At 37.1% G+C, this 23,637-nt stretch overlaps 1 protein-coding gene across 1 annotated transcript in view; it reads left to right on the forward strand.

Moving 5' to 3' along the window:
* Positions 1–23,250, forward strand: part of GRAMD1C (GRAM domain containing 1C) — a 68,062-nt gene extending 44,812 nt beyond the window's left edge. The window contains exons 9-17 of the mRNA XM_034669873.1: positions 1,001–1,138; positions 7,614–7,732; positions 9,103–9,245; positions 10,022–10,125; positions 11,460–11,636; positions 13,161–13,218; positions 15,626–15,736; positions 15,955–16,060; positions 21,435–23,250. Coding sequence (XP_034525764.1) covers positions 1,001–1,138; positions 7,614–7,732; positions 9,103–9,245; positions 10,022–10,125; positions 11,460–11,636; positions 13,161–13,218; positions 15,626–15,736; positions 15,955–16,060; positions 21,435–21,515 — 1,037 coding nt within the window. The 3' untranslated portion in view covers positions 21,516–23,250. The remainder of the gene's footprint in view (positions 1–1,000; positions 1,139–7,613; positions 7,733–9,102; positions 9,246–10,021; positions 10,126–11,459; positions 11,637–13,160; positions 13,219–15,625; positions 15,737–15,954; positions 16,061–21,434) is intronic.
* The last annotated feature ends 387 nt before the right edge of the window (positions 23,251–23,637 follow it).

Here is a 23,637-nt window from a genome sequence, read left to right on the forward strand (position 1 = left end):
CCCCTCCCCTCCCCTTCCCTTCCCTTCTTCTAAATTAAACTCCTGGCAGTATAAAATAGAAGTTAAGTTTGTGTGACCTGGAGCTTCAGTGAATTCAAGTTCCATTTCAGTCACTCACTAGTTACGGAGCTCTGGCAGTTCCGTTCCTCAGTTTTCCTCATCTATATGGTGAGATGATGATAATACCACCCATCTCCCAGGATTGCTGTGAGGATAAGATGAATGGATACTTGTAAGGTGCTTAGTACAATGCCTGACTTACAGTAAGTACCATATAAACATGGGCTATTTTATATAATGTTTCCAGGGAACATCAGGAGAGGTGAGCAGATACTGTTTCTTTTGCTACCAGTAGTTTTCAAGACCATTATCATTATCAGGTTCCCAGACAAATGTAATATTCCATTACTTAGCTTTGAAGAATACTTTTCAGAAGGATTTCTTAGTTCTTTTAATGTGTGGTATTGAGAATAGGCTGTGAATACAGTGCTACTTGTCTTGGGGCAGTCAGCTTTAAATCAGGCTGGAAACATTATTCAGGCTTCCGAGTTAGTGAGTGCAGCAGATGTGAGAGCCATTCGTGACTTAATATTTACTGAATGTATGAGCATTCAGAAATAGGACCTGCCAATTGCTGTGGTAGATACACTCCTATGTGTCCCAGTACTAATCTTGTTACTTTTGAAATTCTCTTGAGTAGATATATTATGGGAGTTTGATATCATTCAAGTTAAATATATCTGTATCTTTTGGGTTTTGATGACTGAGATATTGATCATAAATAGTTTAATTAGATACATATTATGTATACTTATATACAGTACCTATGTATATAATGCCAATTTAGAGTTTTAATAGTGTTTTGGAATGTGCTGATCATTGTAATCACATTAAAAACCATTTTGTGCCAAAACAAACAAAACAAAATCTTTAAATTACCTTTCCTTGGTTTTTTCCCTTTCAGTCCTTTGGGTTTTTTTTTGTCTGTTTGTTTCCCCAGAAAATATTCCTGAGAAAGATCTTCATGGAAGACTTTACATCAACCGTGTTTTTCATATCAGTGCTGAGAGAATGTTTGAATTGCTCTTCACCAGTTCACGCTTTATGCAGAGATTTGCCAATTCTAGAAATATAATCGGTTGGTCTTGTGTTTATCTGATGATAAATATGGTAGAATTTTATTATCCTTTAAGAGTTGAGCCTATATTAATTTATGTTGTCGGGGAAAATTAGGCTTTGGTTTTATTTTGGTGATATATAAACTGGTATTTAAGCATTTTGGTTAAATTTACATGTAAGCATTGATTAATTGTTCAATTAGATCTTATCTACAATTAAGTTCAAACTCTTTGAAACTTAAACTCTGTTTATTTATTAATGTAGGAATTCGGTTGGATTGAACCTTATTTAAAGGGATTCCATTGTGGAACAATTGGATTCTGGTAGGGTTTAAATTGGCATAGTCACTTTGCAAAATGGTTTGGCAGTAAGCTGAATATAAAAATTTTCTCTGACTCAACAATTCTACTAGTAGGTATGTATCCTTCAGAAATGGATACATGTGTACTCTGAATGCCATGTAACGGTGTTCGTGGCAGCATGTTTATAATGGTCCCAAAACAAAAGAGCCCAAATATCCACCCGTTACTAGAATGGATAAACGAATTGCATATGCTCACACAAAAGAGTACTATATAGCAATGGAAAAAAGCAAATTGCTGCTACTTATAACAACATCAGTAAATCTCACAGATTTAATGTTAACCAAAAGAAGCCAGATACAAAAGAGTACATACTGTGATTTCTTGATATAAATTTCAAAACAGGCAAAACTAATTTATGGATACAGAATCAGCATAGTATTTACTGTGTGGAGAGTTGAGTGGTTGAAGAGTGAGAGGGAACTTCTAGGATGTTGGCAAAGTCTATCTTGGTCTGGGTAGTGGTACACGTGTGTGTGTGTGTGTGTGTGTGTGTGTGTGTTTTGTGCAAATTCATGGAGCTATACACTTCAGATTGCAGTGTCTATGGTATAGCTCAATGAAAATACAAAAAGAAAGAAAGAAAGAAAGAAAGAAAAGATTCCAGTTAGGAAATTAGTTATACTCATAAAAAGGATTTCATTGATTATGTATTAAAACTACTATTTGAGGGGTGCCTGGGTGGCTCAGTCGTTAAGCGTCTGCCTTCGGCTCAGGTCATGATCCCAGGGTCCTGGGATGGAGCCCCGCATCGGGCTCCCTGCTCAGAGGGAAGCCTGCTTCTCCCTCTTCCACTCCCCCTGCTTGTGTTCCCTCGCTGTATCTTTCTCTGTCAAATAAATAAAATCTAAAAAAATAAAACAAAACAAAAAAACCAAACAAACTTTTATTTTGGTAAACATCTCAAATAAGCTCATAGTTAGTTTGAAACTGATTTTATCCTACATATTCCAAAATATTTTATAAGCTTTGGGAGCACATGGTTTAGCTTGCTGTGATTTTATATAGCAAACAGTAGCCGCAGAGAGTCATATAAGTCGAGTCATTTGGTATAGTCAAAGAGGAAGTTATTCTACAGTCAATTTAAATATAGTTCATAATTGAGCCACTTTATTAACCATTAAATATTATGGCTTTATGTGAAATTTTTATATAACTACAAATTCGTAGATTATGTCATTGATATAGATTCTAGGTACAAAAAATATTTTTTTCTTATTATCCAGAGAGTATAGCAAAGTGATTTCTCATTGATAACTATTGAGTCCTGTGATTATGTGAAGAACTTTATGTTTAAAAAATCATTTTTTCTGTTCTTTTAGTTTTAAGAATGTGGAATATTTGAGGGATATAAATTTTCCTTTTCCCTCAGTAGCTTATGTTTAACTATATCTCTTCTGAATCTATTTTGTATTTTCTTGCTATTCATGTCTGTCTGGAGAACTTGGTATTTCAGAAGAGTTGGATATGTTATTTTTCTTAATTTTCTAAGATGATGCCTGTTGATATTGCACTGCCATTTTTATGGCTGAAAAGACCCAGGACGAACTAGCTGGTACGAAATAAAGTTTGTTCTTTTTTTTTTCTTTTCTTTCTCTTTCTTTTCTTTCTGTTTTTGTTTGTTTGTTTGTTTGTTTTTTAAATAGATTTTATTTATTTATTTGAGAGAGAGAGAGAGCAGGAGCGGGGCAAAGGGGGATGGAGAGAGAGACTCAAGCAAACTCCACACCGAGCGCAGCGCCCAACTCGGTGCTTGATCCCAGGACCCTGAGATCATGACCTAAGCCTAAATCAAGAGTAGGATGCTTAACTGACTGAGCCACCCAGGCGCCCTTGAAGTTTGTTCTTTGACTCACAACTGTATTAGGTGTCTGATATCAGATCTAGCTTCGATATGGATGATTATATTTGCTATCTGATGTTATAAGTGGCTTTTGGAAGTAAAGGCTTCTGGCTAATTACAAGTATAAACAGTAATAGGAATGTTGTTGCTATTTCGACCTAGAATTAGTCAGAAAGTTTGCTCCCAAAGATATAATTTGTTTATGATTGCACACCATTCTATCTTCTGAAATTGTTATCTGGTAATCAAAGTTCAATTTCTTGCGAATGGGTTTCAAAGGCTTCTTTTTATTTTTATTTTTTTAAAAAGATTATTTATGTATTTATTTGAAAGAGAGAGAGAGAGAACAAGCAGGGGGAGCAGCAGAGGGAGAAAGAGAAGCAGGCTCCCTGCTGAGCAGGGAGCCTAGTACAGGTCTTGATCCCAGGACTCTGGGATCGACCTGAGCCAAAGGCAGACACTTAACCAGCTGAGCCACCTAGGTGGCACAAAGGCTTCTTTTTAATAATATTAAGAAGTATTTGTTTTTTAACAGAAAGATTTGTGTATAGTCAATTGTTTATGGATTTAATCTAATTCCAGCACTAAGGTGCTAGTATTGGATTTTTTTTTAAATTAGGGAGCTTTTAAATAGGCATTCATTTAAATCTTTGTTACAGCTGTGTGACACTACTTTCATAATTCAAAACTCAGTGTTAAGTCTTTCTATTCAACTTTTTAATTTTGAAAATTGTAAATCTTCAGAAAAGTTGCATGAATAGTATAATAAAACCCATATAGCCATTCCCAAGATTCAAAAATTTTTTTGTGGCAAAATGTACATCACATAAAATATTTGAACCATTTTTAAGCGTTCAATTCAGTGGCAATAAGTACATTCACATTGTGCAACCATTGCCACCATCCATCTCCAGAACTATTTCATCTTCCCAAGCTGCAGCTCTACCTATTAAGCCGTAAGTCTCCATTCCCCCGTCTCCCAACTGCTGGTGACCACCATTGCACTGTGTGTCTTTATGAATTTGACTACTTTAGGTACCTCATGTAAGTGGACTCACACAATTGTGTCTGGCTTATTTCACTTAGCATGTCTTCAAGGTTTATCTATGTTGTAGCATGTGTCAGAATTTCATTCCTTTTTAAGGCTGAATACTATTCTATTTTATGTATATAACACATTTTGCTTATCCATTCATACATTGAGGGAGTTTTGAGTTGTTTCTACTTTTTAGTTGTTGTGAATAATGCTGCTGTGAACACTGATGTACAGATATCTGTTTGAGTCCCTGGTTTCAATTCCTTTGGGTATATGCCTAGAAGTAGAATTACTGGATCATAGGTAATTCTATGGTTAGCTCTTTGAGGAACGGCCATACGGTTTTCCAAGCGGCTGCATCATTTTACATTCCCCCCAGCAATGCATAAAGTTTCCAATTTCTCCACATCCTTGCCAGCACTTGTTATTTTCAGTCTTTGTAATAACAGCCATCCTAATAGGTGTGAAGACTCACCAGTTTTAAAACTATATTACATCAAAGGATTTGTAAAGTATTCTACAATTTCTGCTTTTTATTACTTTAACTCAGTATATCAAAATGGTGCATGTGTCCTTTGTATATTGTTGCCATTTTTCTTATAATTTCATCACCAATTTTTTTCTGTCATGATGATCTTTACTTAGGTATTGGGGGCTTGATTATTCCAAAATATTGTTAATTATTTGATGTTCTGCTACATGATATTCAGTAGGATTGTTGCAACATTGGTGACAATATAAGTGGAAGACATACTTTTATCCTTGTTAATATTGCTTTGTTAAATAGTATGCAGTTTTAACAGCAGAATTCAATGGTATCTTAAAATTCTGTTGCTAATCAACAATGGATTATTTGTATAATTTTTCTGAAACAGACTGACATATGATCAGAATAATTTTTTGAAAATTATTTTAGAATAAGTTTTGTATCTTCTTTCATGTACAACTAAATAAATTATTTTTTTACAGCAAATCTGTACGGTAGGGGTGCCTTGCTGCTCGGTCCAAAGAGAATGCAACTCTTGATCTTGGGGTCATGAGTTCAAGCCCCATGTTGGGTGAAGAGATCATAAATAAGTAAATAAATAAATAAAATTATATATATATATATAAATATATATATATATATATAACAAAATTTTGCATGGTAGATTCCATAGTTTGTGATGCTGCCTTTTTCGTATAAAGATTTTTTTTCAGATACTCAAAAGGCAGTTTTGGAGTCCCTCAAAAAATCTGGAGACCTAAGCTGTATGAGAGAAGTTCAGTAAAATTGGCTATATCATAAAGCTTGGTTCATTTTTTTTGATGATGGGTAATGGGTTAGATAAAGCCTTCTATATTTTAGGATGTTGACAAATAGCAGTCAAGCATACTACTTGCCTAAGTCCGTGAATGCTAACAGCATTAGGTAATTTAGTCAGATCTTTGAAAAGAGTTCATGATGCTGTTACCTGTATATTCCTAGTCTTTGGCTTGTTAATTGATCTTCGCTGAATGGTGCTATGTTCTAAAATACATTTCTGTTCAAAGCATGTTTTTACTCACTGTGTTATTATTTTTTTTAAATAAAGATTTTATTTATTAGAGAGAGAGAACACACACATGTGGGAGGCAGAGGGAGAGAGGGAAGGAGAAGCAGACTCCTTGTTGAGCATGAGCCAATCCCAGGCCCCTAAGATCATGACCTGAGCCAAAGGCAAATAAATGCTTAACCCACTGAGCCACCCAGGCGCCCCTCACTGTGTTATTATTAAGCAAATAAGAGAGAATTTTAACCAAGATCTTGCCATAAATACAAAAAGATTTTCATATAGCTTTCTTAGTATAGAAATGTTATTTAGTTATTTATATTCCATAGTCCCTTCCTTGATTAAAGATTTTGACAGATAAGCCATTAACATTACATGATTTCTCATTACATGATTTCTTATTAACATGATTTTTCCACAAGTTGGGATCAAGGTCTTGTTTTTGCATAATGGCAAATGTCTTTCAAGGTTTTGTCCTCAATAATGGGAATGTTAAAATGTTGTTCTGTTTGTGTTTGATAAGGCAGGTGCCTTTACTTCTCTTGCCAGGTACTGGGAACTTCAAAATGAAGACTACAGATGAAACAACTTTTGATTTTCTTTTCTAAAGAAAAAAAGTGTATTCATAGACCACAATTTAGAAGTAAATGGACTAAAGATGGGGAATATGTCACATACAAGAATAGTGCCTTACGTTTAATTTTATTTTCCTTTGATTTTGAAATGATAATACAATTGTAACGAAGTTAGGACTGGCCAAAAATAAAAATTTAAATAATTAAAAACTACTTCTTTTCATTAATTATCAGGGAAATGCAAATCAAAACCACAATGAGATATCACCTCATACCTGTCAGAATGGCTAGAATCAAAAACACAGGAAATAACAAGTGTTGGAGAGGATGTGGAGAAAAAGGAACCCTTGTGCACTGTTGGTGGGAATGCAAATTAGTGCAGTCACTGTGGAAAATAGTATGGAGGTTCCTGAAAAAAATTAAAATAGAATTACCATATAATCCAGCAATTCCATTGCTGGATATTTACCCAAAGAAAATGAAAACACTAATTCAAAAAGATATATGCATCCCTGTGTTTATTGCAGCATTATTTACAATAGCAAAGATATGGAAGCAACCCAGGTGTCCATCAATTGATGAATGGATAAAGAATGGTATGTATGTATATGTGTGTGTGTGTGTGTGTGTATAAAATGTATTTATTTATATATATATGTGTGTGTGTGTGTATATATATATGCATATATACACACACACACATATATAATGGAATATTACCCAGCCATAAAAAAGGAATGAGATTTTGCCATTTCCAACAACATGGATGGACATGGAGGGTATAATGCAAAGTGAAATAAGACCGAGAAAAACAAATACAATATGATTTCACTCATATGTGGAATTTAAGAAAACGAAAAAACAAAGAACAAAAGAGACAAAAAGCCAGACCTAAATACAGAGAACAAGCTGCTGGTTGCCAGAGGGAAGGTGGGTAGGGGGATGGGTGAAATACATGAAGGGGATTAAGAGTACTTTTGTCATAGGTAGAGTATAGATTATTGAATCATTATATCGTGCACCTGAAATTAATATAACACTATATATTAATTATACTTAAAAAACAAACCCTACCTCTGATTCCATTTTAAGTCATACTCTTCAGATTTTTAGAACCAACTGTCTTTTTATGTTTGCTGTGATTAGATGTAGTGTCCACCCCTTGGAAAGTAGAACCTGGAGGTGATCAACTGAGAACCATGACCTACACTATAGTCCTTAATAATCCACTTACTGGAAAGAGCACTGCTGCCACTGAAAAGCAGGTATGTCTACTCTGTTAGTATTCTGAAATAATCATATGTGTGGAACGAGAGAAGATGCCTGTCCTAGTCACCAGTTTACAAGACAATTTTAAGAAATAAGTGGCAAAAAAAAAAAAAAAAAGGGGAGGAGAAACTGTCAGATTAAAAGGAGACTTAGGAGGCATATCAACCAAATCAACTCAATGCTAATTCAAACAGACCAACTAAAAATAAATTTATGAGATTTAAGGAATTACTAATTTTTACATGTAATAATGGTATTGTAGCTATATTTTAAAGAAAAGAGTATCTTTCAAAGAGACACAATAAAGAAATTATAAAGAGATACACTGGCATATTTATGAATAAAATTACACTGATGTCTGGGTTATCCTGTAACAGCAATCTAGCCAGGCAGAGCATGGTGGTGGAGGGAGGAAATGTGGGGATGGGGTACAGATGAAGCTGGTTGATGAGTTTATGAGGGGTTTGTTATACTTCATTTCTATTCTTGTGTATGTTTGAACTTTTCCATAATAAATGGTTTAAAAAAGAGCACTCCTGGAATCTGATATACAAGATCACGTCTGGAGTTAGGGCCAAATAACTAGAGTGCTGCAGTGGTGTATGGGAAGAGATTATAAGATACTTGGTGCTCTACTCAGTGGCCAGCATGGCAGTGTCTTTATAGTGGAGTTTGTGTTTCACCAAATTGTGTTGAAATAGAGTGTATCAGTTCTGCAAATAGTTAGAAAATGTCTTAACATCTGAGCTAGTTATGTGATTGTGGCTTTTATCCAGTGTTAAAAAGGACTTAAATTTTTTTTCCAAAAGATTTTCAAACATATAAGAAAAGTTTGGTATTTTGATATTGGAGCCTTTGATAACCTTGAAAAGGTGTGGTTAAAATGAGGAAGGACTGGCCAGCAACCAAATCCTGTTTAGGGAAAGCAGTGTTTTCTTTGGTTGTCCTCTTCCTTCACTCTTTTGGTGAAGGGTGATTGTTATATTTTTAAGAATTTTGGGGTGGATCCTTGCTTTGTTCAATTGAATTTTCAGTTGTTCCCGTATCAGGAACATTTACAATTCTTTAAACTAATAACATACACAAAAGACTATATGGTTTCTCTCTCCTCCTCAAACCTAAAAGAAAGAAAAAATAATTGTACAAAGAAAAGAGAGGCAGCACATAGCATTATTTCTGCAGGCCCCATCTTCTCAGTTCATAGATAGCACAGCCAACATGGCGGCTCTCCTAGTGTGTATGGAGGCTTCTCATGTCTTTTATAATTTTTGAGAAGGAATTCTAGTTATATATATATTCTAAACTGGCAAGGAATTTAATGTATTAAATTGTACATGCAACAATTTTTTTAATCTTATTTTGGCAGACACTGAATAAAGAAAGTCAGGAAGCACGATTTTATTTGGTAGATTCGGAAGTACTAACACATGATGTTCCCTACCATGATTACTTCTATACCCTGAACAGATACCAGATCATCCGATCCTCAAAGCAGAAATGCCGGCTGAGGTGAGCTATGGTAAATAAGTGTTTTAGTCATGTGAGGTGAGATTATATTCTGGAACACATCAATCCTAAAATCTTAGTATCCTTACACAGCCAAGCTTTATTCCTTGCTCAAATTACACATCCCCCCATGGTCAGCAGAGGGATGGGATTCCTCACGCAAGGCCGCATGCTGAGGAGTGCTTTATATCCTGTAGCAACATAATCCAGAATGTGTGTTGTTTCAGTTGCTACAGGAAGAGAGTAGTTGTAGAACTGGTTTCACGGCCCAGTGGCCAGGACTAGTCACAGGACCCTATCTAATGTCAGGGTGGCTGTGAGATCTTGAGGAGCACATGGTGAGCACACTGCTGCAGTGGGAAATAAGAAATGGTGGTGCATCAAAGACAGTGATGGGCCACCATGTGCTTTGCCTGGTCTTAGCCAATGTAGTTACTTTCACCTAATTTATGACCACTAGAGATTTTTTTATAAAAGGCATTTAGAAAATTTAGAATTTATTTTGAGCCTTTATTGCTATTTAAGTTAAGAAAATTCAGGGCTAGAGAAAGAAAAGAATAAAATGCCAAGTACTTAGAAGGAAAATTTCATGAAGTTATTAGCAGCATACAGCAATTTTTTACGAGGTCATCATCAGTGAACAAATTTTCTTTTATAATCTAATGACTTTCAGTCTTTTTGGCTTTCCACTGAATATAATCTTACACTTAATTGCGATGTTTATAGAATTAAATTCTTTCCTTTAAATTAATATTCTTCTTTCCTCCTTATTTTATTAGAGTTTCCACAGATTTGAAATACAAAAAACAACCATGGGCCATTATCAAATCTCTAATTGAAAAGAATTCCTGGAGTTCCTTGGAGGACTATTTCAAACAGCTTGGTTTGTAAATTTCTTGGTTTATCTATTTTTGTAAAGATAGTATTTACTAACAAAACAGATTGATTCTTCATTTCGGTTCATAGCTGGAACTAGTAGATGATGTTGGATTGACTCCTATTGAAGTGGTTCTAACCATACACTACTTGGAATTTAAAAACTTTTAATTTTCATTGATCTAACAAACACTTTTATTATGTTTGTTATATGCCAGATGTGTTCTGTGTGCTTTATAAATACTAGGCCCTGGGGTAGGTATTGTTATTTTTTCCCCCATTTTACTAAAGAATAAATACTAGAAGAGAGAGAGAGAGAGAAGTTAAGTGACTTGTCCAAGATCACACAATTAGGAGCGATCACAGCCTCTTCAAAGAGCCAAGGAAGCTGACGGCAATGAGAGACTGTGTAACTTGATCACAAATACGCACTTGTGCTCCTTGGGCCCTCCCCCACCCGCCCCCCGCAATCCTTATGAATGCAGATTCCCTGGGTTTATGGAGGCCCACTTAGCAATGGTAGGTATCATGTACATGTATGGATTTGGTGGTGGTGGGTACTAGACTGGGGAAGTGATATAGTTGTTCTGTTTGGATATTCCTTAAAATAAAACATGAAAAAAATATATGTGAATATAATTAATTCTGATTAAAGAAAAGCTGGGGGTCAGTCAGCTCAGGGTAAATTAAGTCTTCATCATTAAATTTGTTGATTATTTTCCTTGCTCTTTTCTCTTGGCTATTCATTATTAAACTCCTAATCAGGAGCAAAGAAAATGAAATTCAAAAATTAGTTTGGCCACTGGATAATGAGCTTCTAATAAAAAATCAGGTGAAGGAAAGGTTGAGACAAATGACAAAAATTAGGTTTTTAGGTTGTTTGCAGATTTTCCTTACCAGTACTTACTTTTTTGCAAACCCTCATTGAAAACTAGAACTATTATATGCTACTTCTTCCTTTGTTATTGACAATCAAGTACCACAATGTATCTTGGAAATCTTTCTAATGATCCAATGTAAGTGGGTAGCCTGTTGTTTTTGTAGCTGAAATCATTATGTTAATATTTAATATAGCACATGGTGAATTTGCTCTGATGATCCCATCATTTATTAATACACATAATTCTTCCTAGAATAGTGAAGCCTTATTATAAGATCACTGTACCCTCCAAAACTTTTTATTAAGAGCAAGGTTTGAATCTAGGCCATAAGAACCTACAAGTAATAGTTAAAGTTACCAAGGCTTAAAAAAAACCAAACTAAAAACAAAACAACTCTTCCTGCCCCTGTAACTTATAGTTGAAGTTTCTCTACTATCTAAAGATTTTTTTTCCTTCTTAGAATCAGACTTGTTAATGGAAGAATCTATGTTAAAGCAGCCCATTGAGGACACTGGAAAACTTAGTGGCCTGAGAAGGAGAAGGCGAACATTCAACCGAACAGCAGAAACAGTTCCTAAACTTTCTTCTCAGCGTTCTTCTGGAGATGTGGGCTTGGATGCCAAAGGGGATGTTTCAGGTAGTTGTTATCTGGTAAACAGAGATGGAAGATTTTAGTTTACTTACATGAAGCAGTATATGTGTCTTGTTTATAGACACATCAGTTAAGAGGTCTCCCCTTTTCCTCTCCTTTTCTGATAATGTTTATCAAACTCTGAGTTCCTTAAAAATAACTAATGTATAAGTGTAAAGAAGCAGTCACAAAATGGCAGGCATATGGCACGTTGATATATTTTATTGGGCCCAGGCGATATTTTAAAAATTGGACATTTTTATATAAAAACTGTGATCTGACAGCTCTGCACTCAAATCCCTTCACAGCAACAATCAGTCGGAGCTTAGCAGTAGCTGCTCCAATGGACAGACCATGTGCGCCCCAAGTCACCGGTACCTACCACCATCCCCAGCTACTGGATGCTTCACTCATGAATTTTTTTTTTTTTAAAGATTTTATTTATTTATTTGACAGAGAGAGACAGTCAGTGAGAGAGGGAACACAAGCAGGGGGAGTGGGAGAGGAAGAAGCAGGCTCATAGCAGAGGAGCCTGATGCGAGGCCCGATCCCTTAATGCCGGGATCACGCCCTGAGCCGAAGGCAGACGCTTAAGGACTGAGCCACTCAGGCGCCCCCACTCATGAATTTCTAACCTAGCATATACAGACATTTGATTTCTACTCTTGAAAGTACTAAACTGATTATATGCTTTTAATCCTTATCTGCTCTCAGGTCCAGCCCAACAAATTGCAAAGATAGAATTTGACTTTTATTATTCCCACTCTTAATTTTGGAGACACTTTGCCTCTACTGTTACTCCCTCCCTCTCAGAACTATAAAACTGCCTTCCTCTCATCCCTCTACATTATCAAATCCTCTTCTAAGGCTTATATCTTAGTGTGAATGTTTATCTGCTATTTAAGCTTAATAATGCTTTAGTTTTGGAATTTAAGTTTTGGCAACAGAGAACAGGTGAGGATGATTAAAAAAAATTTTTTTTTTTAAGGAGAGAAGCAGTGTACATAAACCCAGCTCAGATATTATTTGCAGAGGTGGAACTTAGCTAGAGATCATATATGATGCGTTGAATTGCTTAGAGTAAATTAATTTGTAATGTAGGCTGAATTTGCAGGACTGTTGTAGGTTTTCTTTTTGTAGATTTTTTTCAAATTAGTCAAGATATTCGAAATGCAAAAAGGGTGCTGGGAATTTACCCTACATCAAGTTGTCTTTACAAATCATGTAAAAATTTTCTTTTCCAGTTCTTTTCAAATGAAATTAAATTTTTTTTAAAAGATTTTATTTATTTATTTGACAGAGACAGCCAGCGAGAGAGGGAACACAAGCAGGGGCAGTGGGAGAGGAAGAAGCAGGCTCCTAGTGGAGGAGCCTGATGTGGGGCGTGATCCCATAACGCCGGGATCACGCCCTGAGCCGAAGGCAGACGCTTAACGACTGCACCACCCAGACACCCCCAAATGAAATTAAATTTTAACCAGTGTTAATCACAATCCTATTCTAATATATTTGTGTGTGTGTGATCTGCAGGAAAGAAAAAGGAAATGGAAAGCTGTAACATCGCCCTTATTGTGGTGATGAGTATTTTGTAAGTATTTGTTTTGAACGCTTATTTTGCTTGTGTCTTCACTTATCTCTTAATAGTTTCCAAAAGGATTTGGATGCATTTGTATGTTATTGTGTAGAAATTGCCACTATTTGACTGATTTTGGTCTACAAAAACATGAATTTTATATGCTTAAGTCTGATATTTTTTGGTTTTCAGGAGAATTATTAAATTTGAGGGAATGCCAAGTACATGTTCAATGAATGTTTTTTAATTAATTAATTAATTTTAAAAAAAGATTTTATTTATTCATTTGACAGAGAGAGACAGCCAGTGAGAGAGGGAACACAAGCAGGGGGAGTGGGAGAGGAAGAAGCAGGCTCCCAGCAGAGGAGCCCAATGTGGGGCTCGATCCCAGCACGCTGGGATCACGCCCTGAGCCGAAGGCAGACGCTTAACGACTGAGCCACCCAGGCGCCCCAATTAATTTATTTATTAAGTAGGCTTCGCACATGGAGCCCAATGCAGGGCTTGAACTCACGACCCTGAGATCAAGACCTGAGCTGAGATCAAGCATCAGATGCTTAAATGACTGAGCCACCCAGGCATCCCTAAATGTTTTATTTGTTAAATTAATCTGACTTATTTCTACCATCATAGGTTTTTACTGGAAGTTCCATAAACTTAAAGAGAATATTTATATATGTAGGCTGACGAAATCTCAATAGTGTTATTTTGCTCTGTTTGATTAGACCAGTGATCCTTACCCTTTACGATCACTTTCTAAAATGCAGATTTCTAGGCCCCAGTCCCAGAGATTGAGTCGGTAGGTCTTGAGCAGGGATTGAGAACCTCAGAGTATTCTATAGGAATCTACCCAGGCAGACATATTTAGGTGACTGTTATCTACATGGCTGTATTTGAGTATTGAGGTAGTCAATTAGATTTAATTGAATTGGTTCTGACTGGGTGATATACTCTTGGTGAATATTTTTTGGAATGGAGTTCTCCTATCAGCAGCTTTCTCTAATTACAGATTTCTTTTTTTTTTAATATTTATTTTATGTATTTGACAGAGAGAGAGACAGCCAGTGAGAGAGGGAACACAAGCAGGGGGAGTGGGAGAGGAAGAAGCAGGCTTCCAGCAGAAGAGCCTGACGTGGGGCTCGATCCCAGAACTCTGGGATCACGCCCTGAGCCGAAGGCAGACGCTTAACAACTGAGCCACCCAGGCACCCCTAATTACAGTTTTCTGATTGTAGAAAATGCTTGATATACCTTTGAGTTTTACAAAAGGTTTTCATATTCTGCTTAAGTTGGTTTGCTATAGCAATTTTGAATAATAAATATTGTCAGTGATCTTTTACAGCACTATGCAGAAAATTTATAGTCAGATGTTGAAATGTTGACCTACATACCATTTCAGTGCCACAATAATATCATTGATTTGATTTTGTTGCTCCTACCTTAGTTTTCATTTTTTAAAAAATCGTCTTCTGGACAGGTAAAGATGAATACGATATGTTTGTAAGGGTAAGCCAATATTTTAACAGAAAAAATAAGATACAATGCCACCTATATATTTGCATATATGTGTAATAAGAAATATATCCATTCAATTGAAAAGCTGCTATGAGAACCAATAGAGTAAGTTCATTTAGCATGTCACATTTTATGTATGATACCATTCATGTATGTTTGGGATTTGATACTTCCTTTGTCTATGTTGAACTAGAAAAATTTTTGCTGACTAGTAATTTAAAAAATTTGTTGTGGCTTTCCGTGGGAGGAAGGTGCCGGTTCATCTATGTAAGATCAAGTCCATATTGATCTTCATTTCCTTTTTGAAGTGCAGCATTATGGGTGCTTAAGCTGGAGGCATCCAAAAATAGATCTCGAAAGCTTCCCTGGTAGATTTCTCAGCTGGTGATGGCACATCAGCACTGGCTGGGATTCCTCCCAGAGAGGAAAGATATCAGGGACAATCCTAACGTACTTTCTTTGAGGTTTACTGTCGCTCTAGTTACCTTTCAACTTTTTCCTCACTGTCTATTTAATACCTAAATGTAATATTTCATACAATAAAATAGAAATAACTAATTTAAATAATAACAATTGGAAACTAGTCTAGACAGGGGCGCCTGGGTGGTGCAGTCGTTGGGTGTCTGCCTTCGGCTCAGGGAGTGATCCCGGCGTTCTGGGATCGAGTCTCACATCAGGCTCCTCTGCTGGGAGCCTGCTTCTTCCTCTCCCACTCCCCCGGCTTGTGTTCCCTCTCTCGCTGGCTGTCTCTGTCAAATAAATAAATAAAATCTTTAAAAAAAAATAAAAAACAGGAAACTAGTCTAGACAGCATACATTTTTGGAATTTTTGTGTGCATATTCTTCACAAGCCGTGCTTTAGGCCTGGGTAAGAGTGGGCTAACCAGCTATGATTTGCTCTGCCTAGTTTGCTGTTGCTAGTTCTGTTGAATGTGATGCTGTTTCTGAAGCTGTCAAAGATAGAACACGCTGCTCAGTCCTTTTACCGTCTCCACCTCCAAGAAGAGAAATCTTTACAGTAAGTCTTTCCCTCCCAACCTGTTATTATTTCCATAATTCTTTAGTTGTAGAAAACTTAATTCTAGTTTAGACATTCAGATCTGCTAACCATTCTGTAGTCATAAACTTTTTTTGTTTATTTTTTTGTTTTGTTTGCAAATTTATAGGACATGAATGATTTCTAGAAATGAAAGATCAGATGCTATTCCCCTGATTTTTAAGATTTTTTTTTTTCAGTTTAGCCTCTGATATGGTGTCAAGAACAGAAAATATTCAAAAGAAAAATGATCAGGCCCGTCGTTTAAAAGGAGTGCTTCGAGACTCCATCGTGATGCTTGAACAGGTAGGCAATTCAGTACCATAGTACTTGGTACTTTCATAGCAGTATGAACCAGTTGCTTCCCCTGTTGTGTGAGAATATTCACTATACCATTATTTGAAGACACTCCCCTCCTAGAGGCAACTACCCTTGCCAGTTTCTGTATTATGCATTTTATGTGTACAGTCACTTGTATTTCTTTTAAAAGTGGAAGCATTCTGTACACACTATTCCATACCCTCATTTTATAATTAGTAATATATTTTGAAGATCTTTCCTTATCAGCATGTACATTTGACTCTTGAATAATGGTAGGGTTAGGGGTACTGACCCCTGAGCAGTGGAAAATTGTGTATAACTTTTGACTCCCCAGGAACTTCAAATAGCCTACTGTTGATCAGAAGCCTTACTGATATCACAGTCAATTAACACATAAAAGAAAATGTTATTAAGAAAATCATAAAGAAGAGAAAACACATTTACAGTGCTGTCCTGTAAAAAATCTGTGTACAAGTGGTCCCATGCAGTTCAAACCCGTGTTGTTCAAAGGTCAACTGTATACATCTACCTTATTCTTTTTATTGATACTTCTATATAAAAATTTATACTTAATATTAACTCTTTTTCTAGAAATGGTAGATACTGTATACACTGTTGATTACTTTATCTATCAACCATATATCTTGGAGATGTTTCCATATTAGCACATAAAGGTCTTCCTCTTCTTTTAACAACTGTGTAGAATTCAACTGTATAAATGTGGTATAATTAATTATTTTACCAGTTCTCCATTGAAGAATGAACATTTAGGCTATTTTGATGTTTTGCTATAAACATTTATCTCTCGAACACAGTATCATCAATATGTGCTGCTCAGTTCCATGAACCAAAACACAGGCTTCCCTTTGAAAAATAAAGCTTACTATTTCCATTATGATATAGTATATGCATACTTTCCAAGATTGAAAACTAGAGAGTGGTAGAAGAGAAGAAAACCTATAGTTCTAGCGTTCAGACAGTCACTGTTAATATTTTGTTTCCTTCTGTTCTTTTCTTCTATGCATTGGTTTGTTTTTTATAAGATCTCATTATTGAGCATTTCTCAGGATATCATGTGGGGCATTAAAGGTGACACTTCAACTAGGCATTCTTCAGATGCACAGTATCTACAGCTCCTGGTGACATTCTCCACCCCACTCCACCCCCAGCAAGAGTGGGTCATATTTTCCCCAACTCTCAACTGATAACCCTGCCTCAAGGAGAAAAGAGAGTTTTCCTTTCCTTCTATAGCCTAATGTACAGACCTTCCAATCACTGCAACCCGCCCTCCTGTCCATGCCTGTCAGAGCATTGCTCTGCCTGTAGGGAGAGTCCCAGCAGGGGTTAGTGGGAGACTCCATCCATCACCCTCTGGCATTCTGTTTTCAGTCTCCCTCAGTCAGCTGGATCTTTCCCATCTGCACATGGCCCTGCTCTAGTCTCTCCTATATTAAAGCACCCACACCATCCACATCCTTCTCTGTCTGCCCATTTCTCTCGCTCCCTTTCACAGTCTGGCTCTTTCAGAGTTGTCTGCTGTGGCTGTCACTAATTTATCCTTCATAACGCATTCATTTTTTAAGGCTTTATTTTCACCAAAGTGACTCCTTCACATGGTTAACTTTTCTACAAGGTTTGTTCAGAAAGACAGCAATCCCACTATCTACTTTGCCAAACACAACAATCTTTAACTCTTTTAGTTTCTTTTTGTGTTTACTTCCATATTTATAAGCAACAAGCATGTATTGATACTTCTTAATTTTTCAGCTTCAGACATGATCTTTCGACCTCCTATTATGGAGTATAAGGGTTTTCTTTTCTCTCATCTCTTCTTGTCCTCTTTTCTGATTCCCCCATCCTCCCAAGGAAGTTATAATTTTGGTTAGATCAGTATCCAGTGTTTGCTTTGTTTGGACTAAGTTTGCTATTCTGAGCTGAGCCATGAAATAAACCATGGCTACTTTTTCTTTTCTGTGCTTTTTCTTTCTTTTTTTTTTTTTTAAAGATTTTATTTATTCATTCGACAGAGATAGAGACAGCCAGCGAGAGAGGGAACACAAGCAGGGGGAGTGGGAGAGGAAGAAGCAGGCTCACAGCGGAAGAGCCTGATGTGGGGCTCGATCCCACAACACCGGGATCACGCCCCGAGCCGAAGGCAGACGCCTAACCGCTGTGCCACCCAGGCGCCCCTTTTCTGTGCTTTTTCTTATCCCTGAAAATGTCTTATGACAGTTGATTAGCTTATTGCATTATTTATAAGTATCTCATCTCCTAATGCTCTGTTGTGGACATCTCCTCCCCTAACCTTCATTCACCTCAGGTATTCTCTGAGTGGAGTCTTCTGACTGGCTCCAGTCAGGCCCAGGAACCCTTTCTGCAGGTGCACAGCTCTCCTTCCGGGGATTCCTGTTGAGTTTCCTCTGTTTCCTATATCCAGAATGTTTTCTGATTTCTTGGTTTCCTCCTTTCTTTTAATGAAGCATATCCTCCAGTAGCTTCCTGAGAAAGAGAACATGGAAGTAAATATTTTAAGGCTTTACTTAAAAGTGTGAAAAGTTTTTATTCTGTCCTTCCCCTTGATTAATAGCTTGGCTGGGGATAGAGTGCTAGCTTGGAAACAACATTCCTTCAGAGCATTGCTCCATTGTTTTTCAGCTTTCAGTGTTGCTACTGAGAATTCTGAGGCTGTTACCGTTCCTCCTCCTTCAATCTGGAAACTCCTGCCCTTTAGTTCTGGGAAATACTGAGTTACACAGTTGATGATCTCCTCCCCTCCACTCTCTCTTCTGACTTTCTATGGCTCCTGTAATTCAGATGTCTGCCTTCTTTTGGACAGGCTGTCTAATCTTACTTTTTCTTTCCAGCTTCCATTTCTTTGCCTTTTTGTTCTGCTTCCTCAGAGTTCCTCAACTTAATCTTCACATTCTTCTGTTTTTCAATTTTTGCTAACAAGTTTTTAATTTCAAAGACCTACTACTTTTGTGAATTTTCTTTTTTATGGCATTGTGATCTTTTAAAATGACTATAGTGTCTTCATCTCTCTGATAATATTACTGATGGTTAAAAATTTTCCTTCTTGCCTATTCGGTTTCCATCAAGATCCTTTCCCCCTGATGTCTATCCTTGGAGTAAGAGGATTTCATTGGATGTCTGTAGTCCTTGGTTGTCTGCTTGTGTGGATCAGAAACTCCTAAGCTCTTAACATGGGTTGGGTTGGTGTACCCTGAACCTCTCTGTAGATCTGGCAGGGCTTTTGGTTGAGAAACCCTGTATCACTATCTTTAGGTCTTTCTTCTTGGATTGGTCAGTTTCCGTAGAGAATAGCCTTCTAGTCTCCTGAAGGATTAAGGGCTGGCTGCCAGCATTTTAGGAGCAGAGTGAAAGTAGAGGGATGGAAGAGGGCAGGTCATAGGGGGATGGTCTCAACCTTTTTTTTTTTGTATAATCCTCATTTTTAGTCCCTTTCTCTTTATTCTGACTTCTAGAGATTCCTGTCAATTCCCGAGGCTTTTGAGGATTCTTCAGGGTAAATCTGGTTGGTTCTCAGCTTTCTCCATAGTTAGTTTAGGATTCCACTCTTTCTGGTCTGCTAAGTCATCCATCTGCCTTCTAGCTTCCGATGTTGTGTTGCTGCTTTTGCTGTTTCTGTTCTCCCTGTCCTCTTGGATTTATGCCTCAAAAAAATCCCTTTATTGTGCTTTTAGTGGGATTTCAGGAGGGAGCAAAATTAGATGCCTTTATTTAAGCCACTCATTTGCTCTTCAGCTCACTCCTGCCTTGTTTTCTTCCCCCATATCTTCCAATGATATTCCTTAAGTGAAGGTCCCCAGTGACCTCTGGCTTTTAAAATTAATATACCTTTTTTCAGTTTACTATGTGAGCATTTGACAAGAGCTGACCACTCCTTTCTTGAAGCGTATCTAATCTTTCCTTCTTTAAAAACCATAAAAACCCCAGCTTTATTGTGATATAAATGACATACTATAAAATTCACCTTTTAAAGAAGTCTTAGCATATTCACAGAGTTGTACAACCTTCCCCACTGCCTAAATCCAGAGCATTTTTATCACCCCCAAGTGAAACCCTGTACCCATTAGCAGTCTCTCAGTTCCTATAGTCACTAATCTACTTTTTATTTCTATAGGTTTGCCCATTCTGGACATTTCATATAAATGGAATCATAGACTATATGGTCTTGTGACTGGCTTCTTTTACTTAGTATAAATAGAGTAAAACTGCTTTTTGCTGGTTAAAATCATCTCCTCTTCCTAACCTCTTCCCATCCTAGTACTCCAGGCTGTGTTAGATTCTCTTCTCTTTTCCTCTACTTCCTGTTATGTGGTCTCATCCACTCCCCTTACTTGTGCTACACGTGCCAGTCACAAAGACCATATAGTCTATGATTCCCAAATCCGTCTCTCTTACCCTGACCTCTTCCCTGAGCTCCAGCCTCACATAGTCACCTGCTGACTTGGCATCTTCACCTGGATGCTAACAGGCGAGCACTAATTGATCATGTCCAAAACAATTCAGTTTTCATCCTGAGCCAGACTGATTCTCCTCTAGCTGACGTATTCCAGAAAACGACACTGCCATCCTCCAGGCAAAAACTTAATGCATTGTGGAAGTATATATTTATATATGTGATGATTAGTTTTAGTTCTTTATCCCACACTAGTCTGTAAGCTTCATGAAGGCAGGGATAGTGCCTGTTTGGTTTACCATTGTATACCCAGTACTTGGCTTAGTACATTCACAGCATGTAATAGGTAAGCAATTAACATTAACTGAATGAATGAACAAATGAAGAATATAAAGAAGCATAAGACATAATTCTTGCTGTCAAGTTGCCTGTTAATTTTATTAGAGAAATCAGATGTCCGTGTGTATTGTTAAACACTATAAAAAAGTACAAAGTGTCAAGTAAGTAGTAATGCTTGGGAGTTTAAAGGCATGATGATTAGGGAAGGCATCATGGAGAGGGTAGGGATGGGTAAGTTTAAATGGGTGAAGACAGTGTGAGCATAATAGCAAGCAGAGGCCTGGAGGTAGAACTTGAGTTGTTTAGGGGATAGTGGAGAGTCTAGTGCAACTCGGGAAACAATTTAAGAAAAGCACCTGCTGGGAGGCAGAATGCACAGCAGGAGCGTGGAGGGGGAAGTGCAGGACCACAGCCGACAGGAAGAGCTCCTTCTTAGTCATCCTGATGTGAACCCTGAGCAGCCACGCGTTTTATAAATTCAGTCTTTTATTTTGGTATCAGTATAAACAAAACTGTATTGGATATAAATATAAATTTTTGGCATACAAACAAGAAAAATATAAACAATCTGATTTTGAAAATTAATTTTGTTTGCAGTTAAAGAGCTCACTCATTATGCTTCAGAGAACTTTTGATCTACTAAATAAGAACAAGACTGGCATGACTGTCAAAAGCTAGTGATCTCAAGGCCTGAAGTTGTGGAGATACTTGGAACTAAAAGAAAACATCTTAAAGAAAACCAGAGGATGAAGGATTTTAATTGTCATAGGAACATTTCCACATTTTCTCATTATTGGTACTTCTAATATGAACATTCTTTTTAATAACATTAATTTGATAACTAGTTTCTGATGGCCTTTAACAATCCATTCTTTCACTTCTTATACATAATTCTAAGCAGTGAATTTCTCCAGTGAAGCATGAAATATGTTGTGGATTTGAATTTCTGATACAAAAAGAAAATGAGACACTCTGAACTGAGTAGCGTGGGCTCAGTTTTACAGTGAGGCTTGAAGTTTGATGCTTTATCTGTTAGCACAGAATCGGGAAGTGCCCAATAGGCTGCTTTCCCAGTTGAGATACATTCAAGAGGCTAAAGAAGACAATAGAAGAATAAACCTCTTTATCATTACTACTTTTGAAGGACCAGTTTTCAGGCATATATTATAACATTTCTAAGTTTGTGTACTATAAATATTACAGTGTCTTCACTTATTTAACATGCAAATTCAATGGTCAAACCTTTGAATCTGCAAGTTGGTAATTATCTGAAAGGTTCTCAAGCCATGGTGTATTTTTTTGAAGAAATAGTTGTTTCTTCTTCGGGTGGCTCTCAGAGTTGAGATTATCTTGCCCCTTCATGTATCAAATGGCAGAAGAGTCAATTCTGGAAAAGGAAACATGTAGGATACCAACACTCAAAATGAAGAACCATGCTCTGATTTAAATAACCAGAGGATTATGTTAAAATCTGGGCATTAAGTGACAGATCAGATGAATACTTGAACTAAGCTTGGCTTCAACTTAGCAGTCTTTCATGGTGGAAGTGAGCCACGTGGTTGAAAATAATTTGTGGATTACTTTTCAGTAGCCACATATGTCTTCATTTATTCATTCATGTGTGCGGCTTGTTTCGGCTGGTAAGTTATAACCAGACACAAACTTTAGCTCTTCAATAAAAACTTTTGGGGGCACTATGTACCAATAGTAGGGCACTGACTGAATTTTGAAGCCAGAAGAAGCTTTGGCTTTTTCATGAAAAGTTTCACATATGTCTCAATACAGGTGATGTCTTTGGAACAAGTGAAAGACAGTGCCGAATAATTTATATATATTCTTACTGTTTAGACGATGCTTGCCTTCAGTTAAATGTTTCTTTCTTTCCCCAGAGCCACAGGAGATTGCTAAAGTCATTTTTGAGATGCCTGTATAGAATGAAAGTATTGACTTAATTGCAGGGAAAATGGATTTCTCTGGGTGATTCCCAACAAACCTACCTTGGGGTACCAGTGTACTTACCTGGGGGTTTTTTGATTTATGCAGCGTGGCTGTGAGCAAGAGTCACTGGATTATAAACTTGAAGATTTTGTTCTCTGTTCAATTCACAAAAGTGATCAGTGGCAAGCTGAATATTTTTGTGATGTTTCTTTAAAACTTGTACTTCATAAATATACCTCAAAGAACATGACCAAAGTTGCTTTATAGATTAAGACTAAACATGTATGTATGCAGAACTTAATTGCATTTGAGCCTGTTATGTAAATTGAATATCAATAAAACACAAAATGTCTGAGTTGTAGTTTTTCTGTTAAAGAGAACCCCCCCAAAACACAAATAACTAGAAACTGCTATAGCGAAAACGTGTTTATGGGCCTACACGCTTTAAAAATTTTTGTGCAAAAATAAAACCCAAAGAGGACTCATTTCAATTATGCAGACTGTTTCATTTCCAATACGCAGACTCTTGGAACTAAAGTACTAGTAGGCCTGCCGGTCGAATGTAGAATCTGCTCGTCAGAAATCATGAAAATGAACAAGCTTTATAAATGAACGGATCCCAGACAGCGATGAGCCTTTAAGGGAAGGCTGGAGAATTTGGGGGCGGTGCCTCGGTAACAGCTTGCGCGGATATCTCCACCTAAACCTTTTGCCCGCGTCCGAAAGAAGATTGGCTGACCTACGGGTCTCCAGTGCTTAGGGAATCCTCCGGGTTCCCGGGTTTCCCGTCTTTCCGTTGGCACCTCCCCCGGCCCAGGGCTCTGGGGTTGCCCCGCCCACGTACCGCCCGCAGGCACCCGCG

This window comes from Ailuropoda melanoleuca, chromosome 1 (assembly GCF_002007445.2).
Source record: "Ailuropoda melanoleuca isolate Jingjing chromosome 1, ASM200744v2, whole genome shotgun sequence".
Classification (NCBI taxonomy): domain Eukaryota; kingdom Metazoa; phylum Chordata; class Mammalia; order Carnivora; family Ursidae; genus Ailuropoda; species Ailuropoda melanoleuca.